Source organism: Pipistrellus kuhlii, unplaced genomic scaffold (genome assembly GCF_014108245.1).
Source record: "Pipistrellus kuhlii isolate mPipKuh1 unplaced genomic scaffold, mPipKuh1.p scaffold_m20_p_2, whole genome shotgun sequence".
NCBI lineage: Eukaryota > Metazoa > Chordata > Mammalia > Chiroptera > Vespertilionidae > Pipistrellus > Pipistrellus kuhlii.
Window position 1 is genome coordinate 154233372 of NW_023425515.1, and position 25211 is coordinate 154258582.

At 46.6% G+C, this 25211-nt stretch overlaps 1 protein-coding gene across 2 annotated transcripts in view; it reads left to right on the forward strand.

The window, feature by feature from the left end:
* Positions 1-25211, forward strand: part of KANK4 (KN motif and ankyrin repeat domains 4) — a 71553-nt gene that overhangs the window by 37165 nt on the left and 9177 nt on the right. For both annotated transcript variants that reach the window (XM_036446343.2, XM_036446344.2), the window contains exons 2-8: positions 5411-5498; positions 11219-13108; positions 14356-14467; positions 17511-17729; positions 18907-18994; positions 21079-21289; positions 24238-24380. In XM_036446343.2, the coding sequence (XP_036302236.1) occupies positions 5483-5498; positions 11219-13108; positions 14356-14467; positions 17511-17729; positions 18907-18994; positions 21079-21289; positions 24238-24380 (2679 nt within the window). In that variant the 5' untranslated portion in view covers positions 5411-5482. The remainder of the gene's footprint in view (positions 1-5410; positions 5499-11218; positions 13109-14355; positions 14468-17510; positions 17730-18906; positions 18995-21078; positions 21290-24237; positions 24381-25211) is intronic.

The window sequence follows — 25211 nt, forward strand, 5'->3', positions numbered from 1 at the left end:
AAGAGCGCTTTGTCTTTGCGAGTGATCCTGTGTGCGGGGATCGGCGGGGTCTCGCTCGGTGGGGTCTCTGCTTGGAGCGCTACCTTGCTAAATATTTGACTTTGTCAGGTTGACTTCTCCAAGAATTCTCGGGGCAGCAAGGCTGTGCTTTGAGCCAAGGTTTCTTTTCAAGGAAATCCAAGGTGCTGTTTATTTTGGCATGCAGCCTGTTCTGGGATGAAATACAGCATTTTTATTATTGCAGAACGAAGAGAGGCTTGAAGGGAACAAGAGCTCAGAACTAGGTTTCAATTTCGGAGACGTGAAGGAAGGCTCCTTTGAATTTGGGTTTGAAATTAGAAATGACATTGAAATGGCATCATAAAAGAAATACATGGAGAGAGAGAGAGAGTCAGTCCATATTGCAGGAGTGGGGCCGACCCGGACAATCCCTGCTCCCCGGCAGGCACCCAGCTGGAGCTGTTTCTAACATGGCCTGGTGATGACACCTTGGGCCGTCTGCCACTGACTGCCTTTGGTGGCTTTTGAATGGGCAGCCTCAGTCCCCACCTCTTCACTGCCAGCTGGCTTTGGGGGGCCATGTGAAGTGAGGGAGTCACACAAACTCCCCTGCCCCACATTAACTGGGTAACTTTGCATGGGCCACATAGCTTCTCTGTGCCTTTGTTTCCTCACTTGTAACTTGGGGATGTTACCCTGAACTGCCACCTGTGAGGACACAGGAGTTGGGATGGCATGGGGAGGGGGTACAGAAAGGAGTCCTGCAGGAATTCTGACCTTCCGCCGGCTTACGGATTAGTAGGGGAGAAGAGCTAGAGAGAGATAAAGCTGTGTGTACTCAAAACATTTAGAACACTGAGCTAATGAGAGAGGTTGGGGCCTAATTGGCATCCTTGATCTTGGGATAGGCCCATAAGCAAATGCAAAGTTGCATAACAACATCAGGTATTACAAGGTTCTGAACACTGGGGATACAACTTAATAGAAACAGGAATAAATTGCTTGAGGTCAAATTTTTAAATGTTTAGGAAGGTTGCAAAATTTCATTTCAAAGAAGAATTCAGTCCAACAAAGCTATTTTCATATTCTGTTGTAACGCAAACAAAGCCGGATGGGTTGATGGGGCAATTATTTCTCAATTGCACTCACATAACCACATCAAACACCCCACTTTCATTCAAAGAAACTCCCCTTAGCTAAATGCCAAGCTGTCCACCACAAGGAGTATGGACCAGAGTGGAGAAGCCTGAGGTGGGCAGGGCTGGAAGTGGCATGATGTGGGCATGACAATCCCCTCTTTTCTTCCCGTGTTAGAGCCCTTTTGAGTGAAGCTTGCTGAGCCCTCTGCTTCAGAGAGTTGGATGTCAGCTCCATTTAATTTCTGTAGCCTTGGAATGATTAATTTTACTAAAATTAAAGTCTAAGAGAACTATTAGAGGCCTCCAATATTACAGTTGTGTGTGTGTGTGTGTGAGAGAGAGAGAGAGAGAGAGAGTTTTAGTGAAACTTGATCTAATGTGTGCTGCATAATCATTTGAAACCTTTGATCTGATACATGAAGGGCTGAACCCAACTGTAGCCAAAGGCAGGGAGTGTACTTGAACTCCAGAGGTGATAGTAAGTTTGTGCAGCCACAGGTCCATCTGCACTCAGGCGGCCCCCTCTCGCTCAGGTGGAGCATTGCTGCTTGGTGCACAGCCTTGGAGAAGCAGGTCACACCGCTGGCCAGGTGGCCTCCTGAGAGAGCAGTTACTTCTCTGTGCCCAGAAGGTGTTTCATGTACACCCGTGGGAGAAGAGAAGCATGGGGGTCAGGAACATTTCCCCTTACACAGAGAGCTAGGAACCAGTCACAGCACCAGGCTGGCTTATAGGGATGGACAAATGTTTGCAAATCACTCCTGCTCCCAGCACAGGCTTGGAGTCAGTTAGACTTGAGGATGAATTCTGCTCCAGTATTTGGTTGTTATGTTATTTTGGACAGACCTGTAAACTCTTAGCCTCAGTTTCCCTATCTGAAAAATGGGGACAATAGTAATTCTCTCGGGGTTAGGGAACAGATTGCATGAGATTATTTATGCCAAGGGCTCCAGGTTCTCCCTATTGCTCAGTAATGTTATGGGGTGGGAGGAAGAGGGGAGCAAAAGGGAGAGGAGAAGCCGCGATGATAGAGAAACAGGATGAGGGGCCAAGCTTAGGGTTTGTGTCCTCCCCCTTTTCTTCCCCAGGCTTCACCTGGAAGCTGCCGAGCCTCTGGGAGGCTCCACCACTGGCTGCAGACTGTGGACATGCAGCATTGAGATTGGTAGTCGTGTCTTCTGCCTGGGAACCTTCTCTTTCTTTTATTTATTTAAAAATTATATTTATTTTTTAAATTGAGAAAATTATATTTATTTTTGAAAACCAGTACAATGCGTTCTACAATGACATAGAATGAATTGTACTGGTTTTAGATGTATAACATAAAACATAACTATTTGATACATGTATACATTGCAAAATCATTACCTCAACATATTTAGTTAATATCCATCACCACCATAGTTACAATTTTTCCCCCTCATGATGAGAACTTTAAGATCTACTGACTTAGCAATGTTCAAATACACAGTACAATATTATTAACTACTAGTGGCCAGTGCATGTATTCGTGCACATTGAAAGGAAAGTAATTAGAAGAAATATTTTAATATCACTATTAGCCCTTTCTCTATAATAGAAGTGTCAACCAAATTCACAATCGACAATGACAGATCAAAACATATGCAATGCAGTTGGCACCAATAAGAGCTTTATATGTATCATGCATGAGAAAGTCAACGTTTATTTTTAAACTAAAGACCTGGTGCACGAATTCATGCACGGTGGAATCTGACTGGCCTGCCTCGATTGGGCGATCTGGGGTGGGGCCAGCCAGGGGGAGGGACCTTGGGTGGTTGGCCAGCCATCCCCGACCCCTGGTCCAACTCCTGATCGAACTCCCAGTCAAGGGGACAATTTGCATATTAGCCTTTTATTATATAGAATTGCCAGGGCATGTCATATGTACCAGCCGGCCAGTCAGTTGAATGGATGGACAGTAGGTCACTTAGCCTTTTATATATATAGATGGTCACCATGCTGTACATTACATGCCTAGGACTTAGATATCTTACAACAGGAAATTTGTGTGTATATATATATAAATACAAAGCCATCTTTTTATTTTTATTTTTTTATTTTTAAAATATATTTTATTGATTTCTTACAGAGAGGAAGAGGGACAGAAAGTTAGAAACATCAATGAGAGAGAATCATCCATCAGCTGCCTCTTGCACACCCCTTACTGGGGATGTGCCTGCAACCAAGGTACATGCCTTTGACCAGAATCAAACCTGGGACCTTTCAGTCCACAGACCGATGCTCTATCCACTGAGCCAAACCGGTTTTGGCGGAAATTTGTATATTTTGACCCTTCACCCATTTCATCTGTCCCCTACCTCCTGGCAACCATCAATCTTTTCTCTATTTTGTCTTGCTGTTTAGATTCCACATATAAATGAGATTATACAATATTTGTCTTCCTCTGCAGGATTTACTTCATTTAGCATAATGCCCTCAAAGTCCATCCATATTGTCACAAATGTCAAGATTTTCTCTTTTTTTGTTTGTTTATGGCTGAACAATATTCCATTATATATATATATATATATATATATATATATATATATATATATATATATATATATATATCTCACATTTTTTTAATACGTTCATCTATCGATGAACACTTAGGCTTTTACAGAAGTTTTTCTTTCTAACATGGGTGACCCTCCCTCACCCCAATTTGGAACCCCCTTTCCCCTAATTTCTCTACTCCAGCTCTATGCTGCCCCCAAACTTAAGTACTTTTTGCCTCAAAGCTAAGCGAGGTGCTTAGCGTCAGTGATCCTTCTGCCAGGAGTGTGTTTGCCTATAGAAACCCTGCCTGACCGTCCGGGCTCTGTTCCACCTGCACAGGGAAAGGCCCTTCTGGCAGCTGTGTGGGTCATGTTTGGGAGGAGCCAAGGCAGGAGCAGGGCCAGACTTCAGAGGCAGTAGCAGTACTCATAAAAGGTGCATGGCCCAGCCAGTATGGCTCAGTGGTTGAGCATCAACCTATGATCCAGAAAGTCATAGTTCGATTACCAGTTAGGGCATACACTGGGTTGGCAGGCTCGATCCCGAGTAAGGGCCATGCAGGAGACAGCCAATCGGTGATTCTCACTCATTATTGATGTTTTTATATTTCTCTCCCTCTCCTTTCCTCTTTCTGGAATCAATAAAAACCTATTAAAAGGAAGGAAGGAAGGAAGGAAGGAAGGAAGGAAGGAAGGAAGGAAGGGGGAAAGAAACTGCACGAAACTTTCTGTTAGGCAAACTTCAAACTTCCTCTTATTTGGCAGACCTGATAATTCCCAGCCGTCTTCTCCAGTTTACTTGTTTGTCCCCCCTTTTTCCATCCTGGGTTGCTGGAGGCCATCCTCCTCCTTCTCTCACTCCCCGTTTTCCTCAGTCCTTCCCTCATCCCTGGGACACTTTTCTGGTCTGAGTGCATTGTAGAGCACATTAAAATTCCTAAAACAACCCAGTTTCCACTGCTGATGTGCCACAGATAATTCATTATTAGGATGTGTGTGGAGTTACAATCACACACAGAAAACAATTTTCTGGGTGATTTATTATAATAGCGACCCAAGGCAGGTTGTTTACCATTTGAAGAAAGAGTCTGGGGAATGGATTAAAACTTTGGGGGAAATTTATGATCAAACCTCAAGGTGCCCTAATTCAGAGTCAGGACAGTCTGTTGCTTGAATCGTGACTGATGGTTTCTGGCCACCCAGACAGCACTTCCCCTTGTTCGGACCATGGTTGGAAATCACCTCTAAGTATCAGCTCCTACTCAGCACCTACAATGATCTCATCTTTGTCTTGAATCTGATTGGGATGCCATAGGTCGTTAGCAGGTACTCTGATTCCAGCTTTTTCATTAAATAGATTATAATGATTTTACCATGATGGGGGTGGGGTGGGGTGAATAGATTTCAGCTTTGTGCAAAGAACAACGTGCTGGTTATCGAAGCCCTGGGTCAGGTCCCAGCTCCTTCACTAACACACCGCCGAGAGGCCTTGCACCAAGCAATTAACTTCCGAGTCTCAGTTTCCTCATCTGCCAAGTGAGTAGGTTGGGCCAAATGCTTCCTTTGGTGTCAGCCATTGCTAACATTCCCAGGATTGGAATCTAGGGTGCATCCAGGCATCCTTGGAGGGCTATGAGCTCATGGCACCTCCAGGACAAAGGCAAGGATGGTCGTTACTTTCTTTGGTGCTGTATTCCCTCCATACTTACTTTAACTCTAACAAGAATCCCCACTTTTCTATCTTTCTTTTAGAACTGTCCAACACATTTGACAGACTCATCGAATGAAGAGTGCCTAAGAGACTGACGGTCAGCATTTCCTAAGATGGAGAAGACAGATGGTAGGCAAGCTGTTTTGTATCCTTGGTTTAATGTGAGCATTTGAGTTGGAAAGGGATTCTATACATCACAGAGATAGCCTATGGGATGTCTGATTGCCTAGGATTGAGCTGAAACTGACAGATAGACATCACTCTCACAATCCAGGACCACTAGCTCCTAATTGCTCACATGCCTGTCTGATCAACCTTAACCGCCTCTGCCTGCCAGTCTGATTGCCCCTAACTGCCCTCCCTGGCTTGGTTGCCCCTCACTGCCCCCCTCTTCCAGACTGGTCACCCCTCACTGCCTCCCTGCCATCTTGGTCACCCCCAACTATCCCCCCATGCCAGCCTGGTCGCTTCCAACTGCCCCCTGCCAGCCTGGTTGCTCATCACTGCCTCCCCTCTGCTGACCTGGTCACCCCTTACTGCCCCCCCCCCCCACCAGCCTTGTCGCCTCATGCAGCCTGCTGTTCTGTTGTTACTGAGAGGGCATTGTGACCAATTTACATATTATCCTTTTATTAGTATAGATTGATTTTATGGAGAGGGAGGGAAAGGGATAGTTGAGACACTGATGAGAGAAAAAAATCAATCAGCTGCCTCCTACACGAACTACACTGGGGATCTAACCCACAACTGAGGTACATACCCTTGGCTGGAATCAAACCTGGGACCCTACAGTCCCCAGGCCAACACTCTATCCACTGAGCCAAACTGGTCAGGGCACTGCCCTCATTTGAGAGTTGAGGAACTTGAGGTCTAAGAAAGAGGCATAATATGGTAAAATTCTCCAAGTCATTTCTCTGAGCCTCATTCTCCTCATTCACCTGTTAACTTTGCTGTGTAATCAAACCACTCAAAAAATGTATCAACTTAAAGATATTTATTATTTCTCAAAAAGACTCTGTAGGTTTGGCTGGGCTGTTATTTTGTCAGGGCCAGCTTGGCTGAACTTTGCTGGGCCCATGTGTCTGTGGTCTTCTGGGTGACTTGGCCGCATGGTATAGAATGGCCACACTCACAGGCCTGGTGGTTGATACGACTCCCTATCACCTGGTGCTTTGGTGATAATTTGACAAGTATCTTTCTTTGCCCAGCAGGCCAGCTGGGGATGGGGGTGGGGGCTTGTTTGGTGGCACAATGGTTCCAAGCACAGTAAGAACAGATTCCAATGAGCAAGTAATTTTCAATCTCTGCAGGTGTCACATTTGCTGTTGACTTATTGGCCAAAGCAAATCACAAAGCCAAGCTCAGAGTTAGTGTAGGAAGGAAGTACCCAAGGCTGGAGTATCATTGTAGCTATTTTTGCAAACAGTCTATCCATAAGCAGGTATTAGTACCTACTCCACAGGGTTGCTAAAGGACTAAATGAGATAATATAAGATTGCTGAGTAATACTATTTAGCACGATGAATATTCCCCGCCTTCCCTTCCAGGAAATTTGCAGAGGGTCATAAACTGGGTGCGATGATTTGATTTCTAATGAAAGGCTTTTTCCAGATCACCAAATGTCAAGAAACAGGAGAGCCTATATTCTCCCTTGAATCACATGGCCCTTCTCTGGTGCAGGACTTAGGGACCAGACAGCAGCTCCAAAGCTGCTGCTTCTGTCTTTCCAAATGCAGTTACCATGTATTTCAAGAGTCTGTCTTCCTCCCCAGAGAGCGGCCTCCTCAGTGCATCCCTGAAAGCGATCCCACAGAACACCAACTAATTCCCTGAGCGCCCCGGGGGCCTGTCATTTTTACTGCCTCATTTGTCCCCACTCAGCACCCTTGAGAACTGCTGCTCTCCACGTGATTAACCACAGCCAGCTCAAGAAGGGCACCCCTCCCTTCAGACACACGTCTCACACAATAAAGGCAGTAGAGGGAAAACATGTCATAGCTGTCTCGGCCTTTTGAAGTGGCTCATCTAATTTTCCTTCTTTCCATCTGTATTTCTGACCACTTTCTCTCTAGTTTCTGTTTTTCCCATTTCCTTTAGAATCTGAGCATAGGCTTCTGGACTTTCTTTTCTCACTTTCAATGCCTCTGATTGGCTTGCTCACCTGCCAATCTCCTCTCTCTCTCTCTTTCTCTCTCTCTCTCTCAATATATTTTATTGATTTTTTTACAGAGAGGAAGAGCGAGACATAGAGCTAGAAACATTGATGAGAGAGAATCATCGATCAGCTGCCTCTTGCACACCCTCCCACTGGGGATGTGCCCACAATTAAGATACATGCCCTTGACCGGAATCGAACCTGGGATCTTTCAGTTACAGGCCGACGCTATATCCACTGAGCCAAACCCGTTTTGGCCCAATCTTCTCTTTGTCCCACAAGGTCATTACTGTGGCACCTCCCTTCTTTCCTTGTCCCCTTCTAATGCCCTTTCTCATGTCTGTGTGCAACTCCTAGGCTCATGACTGTGTTTGCAGATCCTTCCCAGGGGTCTAGTCATTGGGTGTGCTTTCAGACCAAGACTCTGTAGGCTTTGTAGGTAGCTCTGAGTTTCAAGTGTCTTACTTTTTCTTCCCCCCTGACTCATTTTTCCAGTTTCTTCAGAATTAATTTTTTGGACTATCTTTCCCCCTTGAGGCTGTAGTCCTAATGCAGAGATAAATATTCTGAGGAGAGAGCACATTTTTAGCCAATCCTCCCCTGCCTATCCTTGTCTTCCGGCCCCTTTGTGGAGTACCTGTGCCATGTTCTCTATCGAATTACTGCCAGCAATCACAACTCTGTAAGGTAGGCATTAGTGCCGCCATGTTACAAATGGGGAAATTGAGGCATAGGAAAATTAAGCAATTTGCTCAGAATTACAGAGATAAGAGATGACAGAGCCAGGATTCAAATCCAGCCAGTTTGGGCTATGTGTTGGTTTATTTGATCTGAAATTCATTTTGAGCAGACAGTCCTTCTAATTAATTCTTACCCAGGCCAAATGCCCAGAATTCTGAGCTCCTGCATACCTGTCACCAGGTAGAATTAAGAGGAGCAGAGCTTAACGTGAGCATAGGTTTCCCAGCGTATCAGATCGAGCTCCCTCATTCAAGGTCTGGCATTCCTCCTGCACTGGGAGAAAGACAAAGCACGCAGAGTGGCAGGTGGCAGGCATAGCAGCACAACTGACCAGGGTGTGTGTGTGTGTGTGTGTGTGTGTGTGTGTGTGTGCCCTAGTGATAGCCCAGAGTGCTAACTTAGGGAAGCACCTATTAAAGCTGTCATCCTGGATAGCTGCTCAGTCTCACAGACTCCTTTGGTTCCCCTCCGCCTTCTTTCAGGAAGATTTTGCCTTTGAATCTTCTGTTTCCAATTTGATACTACAATATTATTGTGTTTGTGCTCTGGAGCTGCTCCCAGAAGCCACTTGGTAAATTAGTGCATTTCTACTTATTTAAGGCAGAGAGAGAGAGAGAGAGAGAGAGAGAGAGATAAATAATGCAACTTCTTTTCTTTAAGGAGAGTTCTTTGCCTTCTGGGCCATAAATCTGCTCTCCACTTAACTTTAGACAACTATCTCCTCTCTGATTGGGCCTATCCCTGTAACCCAGGAGTGCTGAGTGCACCAAGAGGCCTAAGGATGTTGCAGAGTGCAGCTGGTAAAGCTAATCGGGAGCAATTGCTCTCATTGACTGAATCTACCGGTGTGCCTCTTTGGAGGAAAGCAGGTTGGTAAACAATTGTGCTGGTAAATGTGAACTTGTTTGGAGCTTTTTGGGCTGGAGTCGTGTTTACTCCTTATCTGCCTGGAGTCTAGATGTCTGCCAGAGAAGCTCTGGAATGAAAACCATCCTGGGTATCTGCACGGATGCTTTATTCTGTTCCCTGCAGTGGTTGTGATGTAATTACCCACAGGCCCTGCAGCTCTGCACAGCATTGAGGCTGATAGGGGTGTCAGTGTTCATGCGTACAGCATTCACATGTCTACTGGCTTCCTTTAGTTCTGTGGAGATAACTGTACTTCCCCAAGCACAGAGGGCCACCTGACAAGCATGTGGTCCCTGCCAGAAGGAGAAGTCAGATAGGCAAGTGGGAAGAGCTCAGCCCCCATATATTGCCTTACAAAGGGTTCAGCATTTTGGAGAAAGGGACTGTGTGTAGAAGATGATTAAAGAGGAGTCCAAAGATGAAAGATAATTTTGAAAGGCATTGAGGGGAGTGGGGATCAGAGGATCTCCAGCTAAAGGAGCTAAAGACTCCCTTGTCTAGGAGCCCACAATTTGTCCTAAGGCAGGTGGACAAAGGGTAGGGTAACAGAAGCATTGTCAGTTTGGGGAATAGCCTACAGCTGTTCGGGTGTTTGGCCAATAGGAGGCAATAAAATGCCCTGAGCTGTCTGGCAGTTAACAATCCTATTCAGGTTTGGAGGAAGTGCTGTTTAGTTTACAGGTAAACTACATATGTGGCTCACCCTTGTTGGGCCTCCCAAGTCCCATCATGGAACTCTTGTAATTATTACATGCTGGAAATATAGACCAGGTTCTAGAATACATATTCTTGGCCTCTGTGCTCTCCACGAATGTCCTGTCCTGAACTCAGCATTTCAGAGCATGGTTAGCAGAATGTCACAGAGATAATAAAGGGTGTCATGTGAGCAACATCAAAAGGACAAAGGCTGTTTCACCTGAAGAAGGAGCTACTTGGGAACAAGCCTCTATGGATTCAAATACTTGAAAGACTGGCTTGTTCTCAGTGACTTCTGTTGGAGTCAAGAAAGTGAGCGATGGTCCAGCCAGTGTGGCTCAGTTGGTTGAGCATCATCCCATGCACCAAGAGGTCACCTGTTTGATTCCTGGGTAGGGCACATGCCCGGATTGTAGACTTGACCCTTAGGAGAGGATGTGCAGGAAGCAGCGGATGGATGCTTCTCTCTCATCGAGGTTTCTCTCTCTCTCCCTCTCCCTTCCTCTCTCTCTAAAAATATAAACAAATCAGTGTTGCCTTGGTGTGATGGAGAACTGTCTGATGTCCCATGAGAGTTTGGGCTACCCTGAAAAGTCACGAGTTCCCCATCTCTTGGAGGATGTATGCCAATGTCCCTTTTCCCTCAACCCTGTTTTCTAATTTGTGAAAATAAATAAATAAATAAATAAAAATGTGGCATTCCTTACTTGACATGAATTTTTGAAAGTGAAGTTCATCTCTGTTAAGCACTAAGAAGTTTTCAGATGAAAAGGAGTATGGGCTGTGCATGATTACGTGTTCCCGAGCTCTCTGATCTTCACCTAGGCTTGGGAGTCTGAGGAGGGTTAAATAACATAGAAGGCTGACTTTGATGTCTCTGCTTTTATCAAGGTTTACTCGTACGTACCTGAATAATGCAAGGTTCTTTAATGTTGAGACAATTATATAGCTCATCCTTTGAAACTTTCCATATTCATAATTTCCAATTAGCACCTTGATATGGCAAATTCCTGGCCACTTTACTTCAGCAATTACACGACTCAAACCCAGTAAAACAGCAGGAGACCATTTTATTTTACCGGTCTGCAGGCAGATTCCACCGTAGTAACTGAGTTGACCTACTGCAAATTGGAAACTATTTCCTTACGCATTTCCTTGCAGACTTTGCCTAAGTACACATTGATTTAATGATATGGATTCTTAGCGCAGCCAAAAGACTGTGAGCATTGCAGTATCATTTAGAGTCTGGAACATGCAGGAGAAAGTCAACATCATAGATAGCAGCCCTCACCACCTGTGATTCTGATTAACGTTGTGCTTCCTCTTTTACTTGCCTTGTGTCTTCCAGCCAAAGCCCAGTCCTCTCAGGGGGATGAAGAGAAAGGCCCTCCCAAGAGCCTCCCCTACTCCGTGGAGACCCCATATGGCTTTCATTTAGACCTGGACTTCCTCAAGTATGTGGATGACATTGAGAAGGGAAACACCATCAAGAGGATTCCTATCCACAGAAGGGCCAAGCAGGCCAAGTTCAGCACGTTGCCCCGAAACTTCAGCCTTCCTGACAGCGGGGCTCGCTTGCAGACTGCTCTTTCCCACCAAACCTGGTCCCCAGCGCTGGTCAGGAAGGTGTCGCTGGGGACCGAGGAGCGAACCCAGTCTTTGCCGCCTGGGGAGCACCCTCAAGCCTCCCAAGCGGGTGGCAGTGAGGGGAGCTACCACAGGAAGGCCCTGCTGGCCGAGGCTGCCAGGCAGCTGGAGGCCGCTGCTTCCCAGGACCCCGAGCTGCCCTCCGGGAGCGGACGGCCCCAGCTTTTGAGAGCATCGAGCATGCCGGCCACCCTGCTGCAGACCAGAGCCTCGGAGGACCCCAGCCTGAACGCAGGGCCCCCCACACCTCCTGCCCTCCCTCCACTTGCAGCCTTTGGCCCCGCGGAAGGATTTGCGGGTGTTCACGACTCCACCCCAAGAGCTGCCAACCAACCCCCAGGCAGAGAGTTTGGAGACCTGGTGCCAGGGATTCCGGAGCTGGTCCGGGAGAGGGCGGAGCCTCCTCGGGGTGCAGAAGAGGCCCCTCCGCAGCACCTGTCTCTCCCAAGGCCTCCCTTCTCACCCCAGAATGCGCTTGTAGTTTCAGAGGATGCAAAAGACAACCTTCCCCCCAGAGGAGCGGAGGTGGTGGTCAGCCCTGGCTGCCTGACGCCAAGCCCCCCACCTCTGCCATCCCCCATCCCGGAGACTGAGCTTCCCCTGGAAGAAATCGAGCTCAACATCAGCGAGATCCCGCCCCCGCCTCCCGTGGAGGTGGACGTGAGAAGCGTTGGCATCCGGGTCACGGAGGAGAGCCTGGGCCTTGCCCCCACGGATCCTGGCAGCGTCTCTAGCCTGAGGCAGCAGCTCCTGGCCCTGGAGGGGGAGTTGTCAGGGAAAACAGAGGAGCTGGCCCAGGTCAGAGCTGCCCTCCAGCAACAGGAGGAGGAAATCGAGGTCAAGAGGCAGAGGATTCAAGAGCTGGAGTGCACGGTCGCTCATCTGGCAGAAAAGCTGAGCCACGAGAACACCAAAGACACCCAGGGCCAAGCGGATGCCATGGTCAACACCGAGCCTCTCCAGGGACTCCTGACCAGGGAGTCGTGTGACAAGAGCATTGGTGTGAACCTTCTGAGCAGCACGGAATCGGAAAGTTGGGGGGCCCGAGGAGAGGAGGATGACCTGTGTGGGCAGGACAGTCATCAACAGGGGGATCAGAGCCCAGCAGAATTTATGCCACCATCCCAGCTGTCACTGCCTCAGGACCCTGAGATGGTCCTCGCCTCTTCTTTACATAGCTGCCTCTCCACTGAGCTCAGGATCGAAGAACCAAGCTCTGAGCTGGAGGGAGACCCTCCGGTCGGGGGAGCAGGAGACTCTTCATGGAGCAGAGACTCAAAGGCTCCCTCAGCCGGGAAGGAGGAGGCCAAGTCAGAGCTCCCGGGGAAGGAGGGCCCGGGCAGGCCACCCAGCTCACCCACAGATGCCACTATCGGGCAATACGTTAAGAAGATCCAGGAGCTCCTGCAGGAGCAGTGGAACTGCCTGGAGCACGGGTACCCAGAGCTGGCCAGCGCCATCAAGCAGCCCGCCTCCAAGCTCAGCAGCATCCAGCACCAGCTCCTGAGCTCTCTCAACCTGCTGCTGTCTGCCTACTCTTCCCAGGCTCCAGCCCAGGAGTCCCCGGACCCCTCCACTCCTCCGCCAAAGGGTAAATACTGGTGCCCGAGACAGGGAACCATGTCTCCTTAATGGGACAAGCCAAAGGGGCTTTAATTGCATGCATATGTTTTTAAAAGATTTAAGTACCTCTAGGAACCTAGTGTAATAAGAAACTGACCTATGTAACAGTGGAGGTTGTGTGCTTCTATTTGTGTCCTTGCTCTGAGGTTAGGATTGACTGCAAGATGCACAGCTGTTCAGATATATACAGGGCACAGAGATGCCAGCCCGAGGGGGGGGGGGGGGGTGTCTATATAGGAGCTTAAGTCCAGCCCACTCTCCACCTCTTCATTTGCCCAGCCTTTAGCACTGTGTCCACCCAGAGGGGTGCCTATAGCTCATTTGCATGGCACAAAGGCAAGGTCTAGGGTGGACAGTGGCCCAGGTTGTATATGCTCTAAACCTCAGCCTCCCTTCCTTGTTTCCTGAGATCCTCTCCGGTTCCTATACATTAGAGGTTTTCTCTGGCCTAATTTTGCAGGAATGTTATATTGAGGTCTGAATATTGTGTGTGTGTGTATGTGTGTGTGTGTGTGTGTGACAAAGAGAGGGGGGAGTTTGAGTGACACATGTTGACCTTTTGGCTGAGCGGCATTTCCTCTTGTAACAGACCATACACTGTTGAATAAAGTGGAACCATATTTTGCTTTGCTCAATGAGCAGCATGCGAGTCTGCTTCCTGCCACAGATTGCAAATTGCCTGCTTTCTCATTATTCCGTGCTAGTTCTAGTCTTGCCCATTAGGAAATGCCTCCTCTGCCTTTGAGCATAGCCAGACTTGTGCTCTTGCTCATGTGTCTCCCATGCTTGTCCCACATCACGGTGTCAACTGGCCGAGGTGGGAGCAGAGGTGGGACCAGGAGTCACGTGAACTAACTTCTGTGCTTTGAACTAACTGACCACCTCTTTCTCTGCTATTTGCTGAGCAAGGCTGAGTCTCAGACTTCCCAGCTGTAAGACATAGACAACAGTGGCACCCACACCACAGGGCTCCTTCTAAAGAGTGCCCCCACTGTCAGCCACACAGAGGGGCTTTGTGACCAGGGACACTTCAGTTGGCACTCCCCAGAAGGCTAGGCCTCCTCCAAGACCCTCAACATATTTGGTGGACATCATCCAGTTCCCTGTCCCTTTCTCCCTCTTCACACACCTTCACTCTGGATCCCCTCAAAGCAAGAGTCTCGGTTTTGCTGCATCGCCAAGATCATTCTAACCTGTGCTGTTGTGTCTGCCTAGAGCTCTCCCCGTCGACCAGCCTTAAATCCATAATGAAAAAGAAAGACTATGGCTTCCGTGCAGGAGGTAATGGGACCAAAAAGAACCTTCAGTTTGTTGGGGTTAACGGTGGGTAAGCATCGCTCATGAAGCCCAGACTGCCCCCCACACTGCCTCTCCCTCTGTCGTCTCCGCTCTCTTTTCCTAGGGGAAAGCATCTGGTTTTCATTCTCCTTCAAGAGAATTACTCTCCACGGCCCTTTAAAAACTCCATCTCGGGTTTGCATGTGTTTGGCTCCTTGCCAGCTGTGGTCTGTTGGATCCTGTGCTTTTAATAAGTTTTAGCTTTGGTGTCCCCGGGGCCAGGATTCCAGGTGGTTTCTGGGAGTCCGAGGGACACGTGGGCCCTTTAAGGAAGACATGTAAGCTGAACCACAACACTGAAACTAGGACAGACTCTTCATTTGTTGAACTTTAAGTTTCAGCCTTTTAATTTTTCCCCCCTTTCTTTTACTAACTTAGGGCAACCCAAACCAACATTTTTTTAGGAGGAAGAAAAACAACCAATGTCTGTTGGCTTAGAACATGAACTAAACCGTATATATTTCAGAGAATAAACCACTGATCTAGAATATTTTCTAAATAAGTTATTCAATATGCATTTCTGAAATGCCAACAATGTCTTAGGTGGTGGGGATAAAAATGTCAAATAAATCATGGCCCCTTGCCTTTAGCTCACAGTGTGGGCCTGGGGAAAGATTACACAGGAAATAGAGAGATGTTGATAAGATGAGATGAGTTCTAATAAAGAAGGAAGCGTAGGCTGCTATGGAAACCCAAAGGAGGGGCACCCAGTCCAGCCAGTGCGGGGGTCTAAGAGGCTACTTAGAAGTGGTAGGAACCCCTGTTTATTTGGGTCAGACAAGGAGGAAGAAGATACCAGATTCAAACAACAGTGACATTACTGTTGCACATTCTGTGAGGGAAACGTCAGAAATGATGAAATGGGGTCATAGAAGAGTTGCTATTCCCACTCCTTCTAACGTCTGACACTGAGGAGAAGCTGTTTAGGGTTGAGCTTTCACCAGTTCATGTACAGAATAGGAGGATCAGCCTAATCTCAAAGTGTAAAGCAGGCCCCCTACTGCTGGCTCCTGACTTTCTTCCTTCCAACGTGCTGAGGCAGGCCCATCTCAGGGGCCTTTGCATTTGTTGTCCACTCTGCTGAAAGTGCTCCCTTCCCAGACAGTGCTCAGTAGCTGTCACTCCAGTGCAATGGTTTCCAACCATGGCTGCCCCCGGGGGAGCCTTTAAAAATAGCAGAGCCCAGGTCTTCTCCCCAAAGGCTCCCGCTTAATTAGTCTGCAGTGTAGTACAGGTACTGGGAATTTTAAACACTCTCGAGTGATTCTAATGTGCAGCCATGGTTAAAAAGTTCTGCTTGAATTAAAGTAGTCAGTTCCTCCTCCCGTCACTCTAACCCCATAGTTGGCAAACTGCAGCTCGAGAGCCACGTGCGGCTCTTTGGCCCCTTGAGTGTGGCTCTTCCACAAAATACCACGGTCTGGGCGAATCTATTTCGAAGAAGTGGCATTTAGAGGAAGTTTAAATTTAAAAAAATTGGCTCTCAAAAGAAATTTTAATCATTGTACAGTTGATATTTGGCTCTGTTGACAAATGAGTTTGCCGACCACTGCTCTAGCCCATTACTCTTTATTATTTTATTCAATTCTCAGTATTTACTATTTTTTTAAAACGTATTTTATTGATTTTTTTGCAGAGAGGAAGGGAGAGGGTTCAAGATTTAGAAACATTGATGAGAGAGAAACATCGGTCAGCTGCCTCCTGTATACCCCATACTGGGGATGTGCCCGCAACCAAGGTACATGCCCTTGATTGGAGTCGAACCTGGAACCTTTCAGTCCGCAGGCCGATGCTCTATCCACTGAGCCAAACCGGTCAGGGCTCAGTATTTACTATTTGAATATATATTTTACATGTTTATTTTCTGCCTCTCCCTACTAGAATATAAGCTCAGTTAGGACAGGGACTTTGATGCACACTTAGAATGGTGCCTAGCACATAGTAGGTGCTCAGTAAATTTCTGTTGCGTGGATGAATAAACAAACTTTCAGGTGAAGTTTTTATGGAAACCATGTTAATGTAGGAGCTGCTTGGTAAACATATTGCATCCCCTATTAAGCACAAAAGCAAAAGGTTGTTCCAAGCACAACAGAGGAAGAAATATTCAGGGCTTAAACAAGACAGATTGTGAACACACCAAATAATAGGCTGGGTTTGCAAATACAGTAAACATAGGGGCCACCATTCAGAGAAGGGGCATGAAGGGGTTCAGTGTAAGCTGCAGTCTCCCCAGTCTCTGTGGCAGTGTCTAGAGGCCCTAAAGCCTGAAATCTTCGTCCATTGGAGGTCTCCTGTTGACTATCAGCAGAGGAATCAATACATCTCCCAGGACTTTCCTCCATGGTCTCTGGTCTGCCACCTTAATAGAGTCCCATATAATTGAACATGAGGATCATAGCTGGGCGGGAGAACCTCAGGTGAAGTGGTGACCCATGCCCTTCTCTGCTATTCCAAGCTATAGTTGAAATAGGCTGCAGCTGAGAAAGGCAGATGCTGGGTTCAGGTATTCTGACTGGGAGTAGACAGCTTCCACTTCCTTGCCAGGTGGAAGCTGGGCTATAATGAGGGAGGGGTTGGGGGAGGCTAATAGAAGTCCCACAGTCACCCAAAGACGTGAAAAGGTGGCAGGCAATTCAGAAAACAGAGCGTTGGGGATGGGAAATGTTTACCAAATGTTGGTCCTCCTATGGGCAGGGCATTAGGATTCCAACAGCAAATGCTTTCGTAAGAACCTTGGGTTGCCTGACTACATCATCCGATTGCATTGGTCAAGTAGGGCATGTGCTGTGTGTTTGCTGCCAAGATCTTCATTAATGATCTTTTCTCCCCAAATGGCCTCTGGCTTTAGAGTCAGAGCTCTTAACCTCACTTATCTCTGACGCCAAGGTTCCTGGGAGCCCCTTGTCCAGGTATAGAGAATGGAGGGTGTGGTTAGCAAGCTGGGAAGGGTTAGCGAAAGCCCACTAGGTCTCCTTGTTGAATAGGCCTTGGGCAGGAAGCACAGAACAAGTCACCTCTGTCTCCTTTCCCAGCTATGAGACCACCTCCAGCGAAGAGACCAGCGGAGAGGACAGCTCCCCAGAAGACTTGTCTGAGAGCGAGGCTGAGAAGAAATGTGATGGCCCAGAACACGGATGGGGCAAGGATGCCCACCCAGGCTGCAAGGCAGGGCCAGCCATCTCCGAGGGCACCTGCAACACAGGCCAGGGAAAAGGGCCTGGGGAAGAACCCCTCCTTCCCAAGGCTGAGAGGTGAGTCCGATGGGTATAGATTAGGAAACATGAACTTTTGAGGTAGGTCAGGGGTCTTTATTCATCCTTTTATTCGATCGTTTGTTCCTTTGTTTATTCATTCACCAATATTTGTTGAGTTCCTCATCTATGCCAGGTACTGTGCACTGATTGAACTAAAAAGATGTAACTCCTGCCTTCATGGGTAGACTGTCACAGATTGAGCTCTACAGATAAAGCTGACATTGGCCTACCACTGGGAATATGAAGGACATGCATGCTTACATAGTTGTAAAAACAACCCTTCCAGGTAGAAATGTTTACAATCTCCACTTTACAGGTGTGGACACAGAGGCTTAGGGAAGTTAAATGACACAGCTAAGCAGAGCAGGGATTCAATCAAGTCTTTTTTTTTTTTTTTTTTTTTACATATTTTATTGATTTTTCCCCCCTCTCTTCCTCCCACACATCCCCTCCCTCCCCAGAGTTTTATGTCCATTGGTTGTTCTTATATGCATGGATACAAGTCCTTCAGTTGATCTATTATCTCCCCCAGATCCTCCTCCCCTCCCCGCTGAAATTTGACAATCTGCTTGTTGCTTTACTGTCTCTGTATCTATCTTTTGGTTCATCAGTTTATAATCGATCAAGTCTTTTCTGATTCTTACCTTTTCTGCCTCTCCCGTTGGCAACCATGATGTAACTCTTTGAAAGTGATGGGAGGTCATGTGGCATGATGAAAGAGTACTTTACAGTTGGGCTTACCTGGATTCAAATCCTATGTCCGCACAGTGTTGTTTTAGACAGGGTACTTAAGCTGTGGTCACCTCAGTTACTTCATCTGTAAAATGTAGACAACAGCAACCAAGCAGGTTTGATCTCAGGACTGGATGAGGAAAAGTAGGCACAATGCCTACCATAGTGCCTGCCAGGTACTGGGTTCTCAATGAATGGTATTGAGAACCTAGTACGTGGCAGGCACTACGGTACAGTACAAAGGGCAGTGTGCTCTGCTCAGTCTCCAGAGGAGCTCAGAAGCCACGCCTCATCATCAGGACACTGTATTCACCCCATATTTCTGAGGAATGCCCTTGTCCTGGGAAGTGGCCCAGTTTGAGCTGCTGAGAATGAAAGTCAAGCTAGAGAATAACCTTCTTTATCCACATGGAGACTGATACATATATTTTTTTTTCTTTAGATATAAACCCTCCGAAGAATTTCTTAATGCATGCCAGGCATTGAGCCAATATCTACCAGACACCGGGACCACCACTGACCAGCTCTTGGTACTCTGATTTTTCATTGTTGTGTAGAGATTCCATATTGTTTAAACAGTTAGTTCCAACTGCGTGACGTCGGTCCCTTAGCTGAGGCAGCAGCGTGAATCCCTGCCCTCTGGGTGCTCCCTCATTTGCCCAGATCTTGCCTGTTGCCTATGGTGATGGATGATGCTGGGAAAGTGAAACTGACAGATATACCCTGGAAAGCAAGCCTGGTGCTCAGAGGCTTTTATCAAGGGTTATTAGGCATCTTACCCTGGATGTGTGTCATACAATTATTTGTGGCTTAGGCTCAAAATTGTCTTGCAAGTGGAGCAAACTGTGGGGAGAATGGAAAAGAGTGTGTGGAATAGCAATCATGGGTTCTATTCCCAGGAGCACCATCTATGAGATATTGGTCAAGCCAGCTCAATAGTCAGGGCCTCAGTTTCCCCATTAGTAAAATAAGGGTGGTAGGCAGCGTTTCTCCCATTACCCTCAAGCCCTAGCATTTAATTTTGTAGTCTTTACTCTTTTTCTGGAAGTGTACCTACTGGCAAGAGACCAAGAGCAAGAAACTACATCTGTTTGCTGCTTAACACCTTTATAGCCCATGGAGATTTACACATGTAACAATAAGGTTCTACTTTTAATCAAAAGATACAGCTACAAGAGCAGCTGATAAGACTCAACTTGTAAGCATTTTTCAAAGCCTGTTTTCTTCTCCTTTGCAAAACTGTAGGCGTAAAAATGATCAATTTAGCCCAACCCATTTTTGCTACTTTATCTTAGCTGATTTGGTAAATAACTGTTCCCAGATTGTTTTAAAAAAAACAAAACAAAACAAAAAAAAAACAAACAACAACAATAAGTGATGTGGATATATTAAAATTCCTGTTACTTATTCTTGAATGAATTACAGAACTAATTTATTCCTTAGCTCTCCACTTAAATTTTATCACTATATTCCTTAATATTAGGGTCTTTTTTCCAATTCTCCTAAAGATTCCATGGGCAAAGGAGTTGTTATATAAAAAAGTGTTTCACCCACAAAAGATTCCACTATTTCTGCCTAGAAAAGTGGTTAGCAGATTTGCAAGCCTGACACCATATGCATGTTAGGATCAGAGCACAAGACCCCTGCCAACCTTCCCTCAGAGAGAAAGCAGGCTGTATAAGGACCTCGCTCTGTAGAGCCATGGGAGATTAGGGAGCTAGCCCCTTTTTGCACCCAATTTTGTAGACAAGACAAGGTTCAAAAGGTTATATGACTTCCAAGGTCACATAGCTGAGCCAGGGCTTACATCTGGCCACGTTCGTTTAGTGACTCCAAATCCAGTACTCTTTCCAGAATGAGTGTGGAACCATTTCTGATGCTGGCATCCCCAGAGGCAGGTAATCTAACCATGTTCCATTTTAAACACTGAGGTCATGTCACACAGAGTCGATGTCATTTGCTCTGGAACGCTCCTCTTTCGTGGTTGCAAGGAACTGAGCCCCCTGGATAGTGGGGTCCTGCCCTGAATTATTCAGCTGCTCCTCTGAAGGTCCTAGCAACACTTAAGAGCAAAGAGTCATTCCAGCACAGCTGTTTGGCTTTTGTGCTGAGCATAAGTTAGTTGTGTTGTTTGCCTTGGCTTTCAGCATTGCTCCAATCAGTAAAATGTTGTCACTTTCTGTCTGTGTCTATTGAAAACACATTCTTGGTCGAGTCTGGGCTAAGGTCAATATAGACTGGCTAGATGCCCTTGAAAGAGAAAGTCTTGGTTATCCTGTGCATACAGGGGCTGTGACCTAAACTTACAGTAGACTCGAACTGTAATATGACCCAACAAAGTGCTTTGTTACTGGTTACTGCATTGCTCTCCCATTCCTCCTTTCCACCTCACCCAGGACAGGAGCAATCGCTCAGGTTCCAAGTATGTATGTTGCTGCATCCTCAACCCCACTTGCCCTGAGCCCTCCAGGAATCAGTCACATGGAGGGCTGGAGGGAGCGAGCAAATAGAAGTGGAAGCATCCAAAGCTGACTTTTCCTGGTAGAAACCAATACTGCAGTTGGAGCACCCAGGCCAGATAACCTTATGGAATTGGAATCTTTTGGTATTTCAGAGGCAAAACTTGAACACCATCAGTCAAGAGTGGTTTCGCGTCTCTAGCCGGAAGTCATCGAGTCCTGCTGTGGTGGCTGCCTACCTCCAGTCTCACTCCCCACACTTCCTAAAGCTGCTTGTCAACTTGGCTGACGGAAACGGAAACACGGCCCTTCACTACAGTGTGTCCCACTCCAACTTCTCCATCGTCAAGCTGCTGCTGGAGACAGGTCAGAAATGGTTGCATGGATGCTCTGGGTCCCTCCCTGAGAGCCAGTTCTTGTATTCTCTTCTTTCCAGGAAGGGGATTATTTTTCTGAGTTCCTTCTGTTTTCTAGGAACTGGGCGAGACCATTTTGCTTTTAGCATATCATTTAAGCTTCACCATACTCTGTGATGTGGGGATTATTTTTCTCCTGTTGCAGTTGAGAATCCTGAGGCTTAGGTCACAGTGCTGGTAAATAGTAGAGTCAGGTTTTGTATTCAGCCTGTCTAACTCCAAATCTACACCACATTGCCTCTAGGAAGGCACATGTTACCATCTTTTAAGAATTTTTAACAAAGGTCATGGCAGGGGTAAAGGGCCTGGGTGGAAAAGGTGAAGAAGTTAAGCAAAAAACAACAAAAACTCATAGACAGATAATAGTATGGTGATTACTAGAGGGAAATGGGGTGAGGGTGGGGGGGCAGTAGAGAAGGTAAAGGGGACATAAATGGTGATGGAAAGAGACTTGACTTGGGATGGTGAACACACAATATAATATACAGATGATGTATTATAGAATTGTACCCCCTTAAACCTATATAATTTTATTAACCAATGAAATCCCAATAAACTCAATTAAAAAAACAACAACAAAGGCCGTGGCTCCATTTGGCCAATTTGACTCATTTAATTCATTCATCCTTCATCAGATATACTGTATGTATGGATTACAGTGAGCTCCACACTACCTAATACTAATAACTACACAGTAGTTAGGGGTCGTTTCTACCCAACAGAACTCAGCAAACTCAGTCAAATGGGGCTTTTGTCTGTCTCTTCCTTTCAGCACCTAGGCCAGTTCCTGACTCACAGTAGGTGTTGAGTGAATATATGTATTAAATGAATGAGCGGATGGATGACTCCTGGGAGCTATGTTAAATTCCAGTAAACTTCCAATTCTCCAAAATTCCATTAAGCAACCTTGAGGCTCTTCACCTGAATCCATAGGTGACACATGTAATAACAGCGTAAAGTTCTTTCTGCATCCCGTATCATCAGAGGAAGCTGAAGGCATTGAAACACATTGAGCCAGTTTTACTGGATTTCATTTCTTTGTAGTTTCACGGACACCATAATTTTAAGAGGTAGCTCAACTGAGAAAGGTACATCATAAAATAGGGGCTTTCATTATAAAACATGAGTAACAATGACACCTACTGCTTTTTGAGTGCCTCCTCATTCCAGACGGACAATCAAACCAAGACCCTTTGTGCTGATACTCTAACCACTGAGCAAACCGGCCAGGGCTCTAAGTCTTTCTTCATGAGCAGGTAGAAAGGATGTAAAGACAGGAATACCATTGTGGACAATAATAGTAGTAATAGCACTTATTAAGATTTTACTGTATGGTAGGTGTTCGAAGTACTTTAAATCTATAAATACATTAAATTTACAATAACCCTGAGACGCATTCTGTTATTATCCCTGTTTTTTTTGTTTGTTTTTTTAAATATATTTTATTGATTTTTTTACAGAGTAAGATAGAGGAATAGAGAATCACCAATCAGCTGCCTCTTGCACATCCCCTAGTGGGATGTGACCATAACTAAGGTACCTGCCCTTGACTGGAATCGAACCCGGGACCCTTCAGTCCACAGGGTGACGCTCTATCCACTGAGCCAAACCTGGCTTATCCCTGTTTTATAGAAGGAATGCTAGGAAAGGGCAAGTAACCTTTATCTCCTGAGATAGTTTTGTTCTTGTCCAAAAGAGACATAGGCTTTTCAGATAAGCAAATGTACAGAGAAGATTTGGTTTTCCCCTTAAGAGGTGGGATTGTTTATACAACACATAACAAGCTGATGATTTTCTACTATCTCCTATGGTATTGGAATACAAATGCATAGTTCCAGGGCTCCAAACCAGAAATTTCTTTTGAATTCTCATTTAATATTTCATCTTTAAAATAAGCCAATTTTTCATTGTTATAAAATGTATATTCTTAATTATTTTAACATAAAAAGTTGTGGAGATTTTCCCCCCTATTTTTCTTTTAGAAAGAGAGTGAGGGAAGTATTGATGTGAGAGAAACACCAATCAGCTGCCTCCCACATGCATCTTGAGTGGGGATTGAGCCGGGTTCGATGTGCCCTGACCAGGAATCGAACTGGTGACCTGCCACACTAGCCAGGGCTTCCCCTGTTTTTCAAGTGAGATGGTGTTCCTAAAGATTTCCCATGTTTATCCTGGGGCGTTTTCACACCCTCTGGTACATTACACAGCATATCACCAGGCGTTGGCAAGGAGATACAAACACAGCCACCAGCTTAAAAATCACACACAGACACACTTAAAATGTGTGGCCATGCCGAAACCGGTTTGACTCAGTGGTGGAGCGTCGGTCTGCGGACTGAGAGGTCCCGAGTTCGATTCCGGTCAAGGGCATGTACGTTGGCTGCGGGCACATCCCCGGTGGGGGATGTGCAGGAGGCAGCTGGTCGATGTTTCTCTCTCATCGACGTTTCTGACTATCTCTCTCCCTTCCTCTCTGTAAAAAATCAATAAAATATATTAAAAAAAAAAGTGTGGCCAGGGGAGTGGTGGGCTTTAGAGCCATATAGACTTGAGCCCCGGTCCCACTTCACCTTTTCTTTGGCAGTTTACGTAGCTTCACTGACCTTCAGGGGCCTCATCTATAAAATGGGAACGTGGTCTGTGCTCCACCTTAGGAGATGAAGTCATGGCCATTGGCCCACTTGGCCACCTGCCCTGGCCCTTCCTTGCTGGGTATCCTCAGAAAACCTGTGAAGAAATTAGCCAGTGTTAAAGGCTGCTAAAAATAGAAAGCATCGATTCCTTCCCTGGGAAAGGATTGCTCTATTGCATTCTAACCAGCAGCATCCTGTTAACAGGCCCAGGCGTCTGGCTCCTGGCCTCTCGGGAGCTGTTCCAGCGCTGTTGCTTCTCTTGCAGGCGTCTGCAATGTGGACCATCAGAACAAAGCAGGCTATACCGCCGTGATGATCACTCCCTTGGCTTCTGCGGAGACGGATGAGGACATGGCTGTCGTCTGGAAGCTCTTACGAGAAGGAAATGTGAACATCCAAGCTACCCAGGTAGGAGAGGTCAACTGGCTTCCACGTTCCTAAGTGCGGGAACCTCCCAGCTTTATTCTGCCAGTGGGATGAGAAATTCCATGTAAATCCGCAAAATGTTTTTTAACCCGGGAAGGCCGGGGCTTCCAAATGGCCTGTGTCCAAAGCCTGACCATTTGGCTGCCGCAAAAGCTCCCGAGACCCAGACAGGCTGGGACAGAGGTCAGGAAGCTTGTGATTTATGTCCCAGCCTAAAATTGGACCAATTCCATCTGGATTGAAATTCTCGAGCCAAACGTTCCCACAGTTAGCACCTTCGGAAGGCATGTGCCAGTGGGCCGCTCCAGGAAGCCCTGCAGGTGATCCATCTTAGTCATGAGTTGCAGAGCAGGTAAGGCGGTTGGGATGTCTCTGTTCAGCTGCTGGGCCCTCCTCCCAGAGAACACAGAGTAGGGGTTGGGTCCTAACCCAGTAGGGCTCCGAGTTAGACAAGGCTCCGAATGGGACAGTGCGAACCTACCAAAGGCTATTTTCCAGTCTTCGACAAATACAAGAGCAAGCAGAGTGCGTCCAACTCTCCTTTCCCCCCTAGAGTGATCACAGGAGGTAGATGAACTATCAAGAACTGTGAAGGGCCTGAGATTTTACTTTACCTTAAAGCTAGCAAGTTAGCGTGCTACACTATCTTGGGTGCCGGCAGGTGGCACAAGACTCCTGTGCCAGAGGCGAAGGTCAGTGCATTACAGCAGTAGTAGCAGCCACAGCATTAGCATTTACACCACTTCCCCGAAACAACCCAGTTCCCCATTCCCTCAGGGCCGTGGTCGGCAAACTGCAGCTCACAAGCCACAC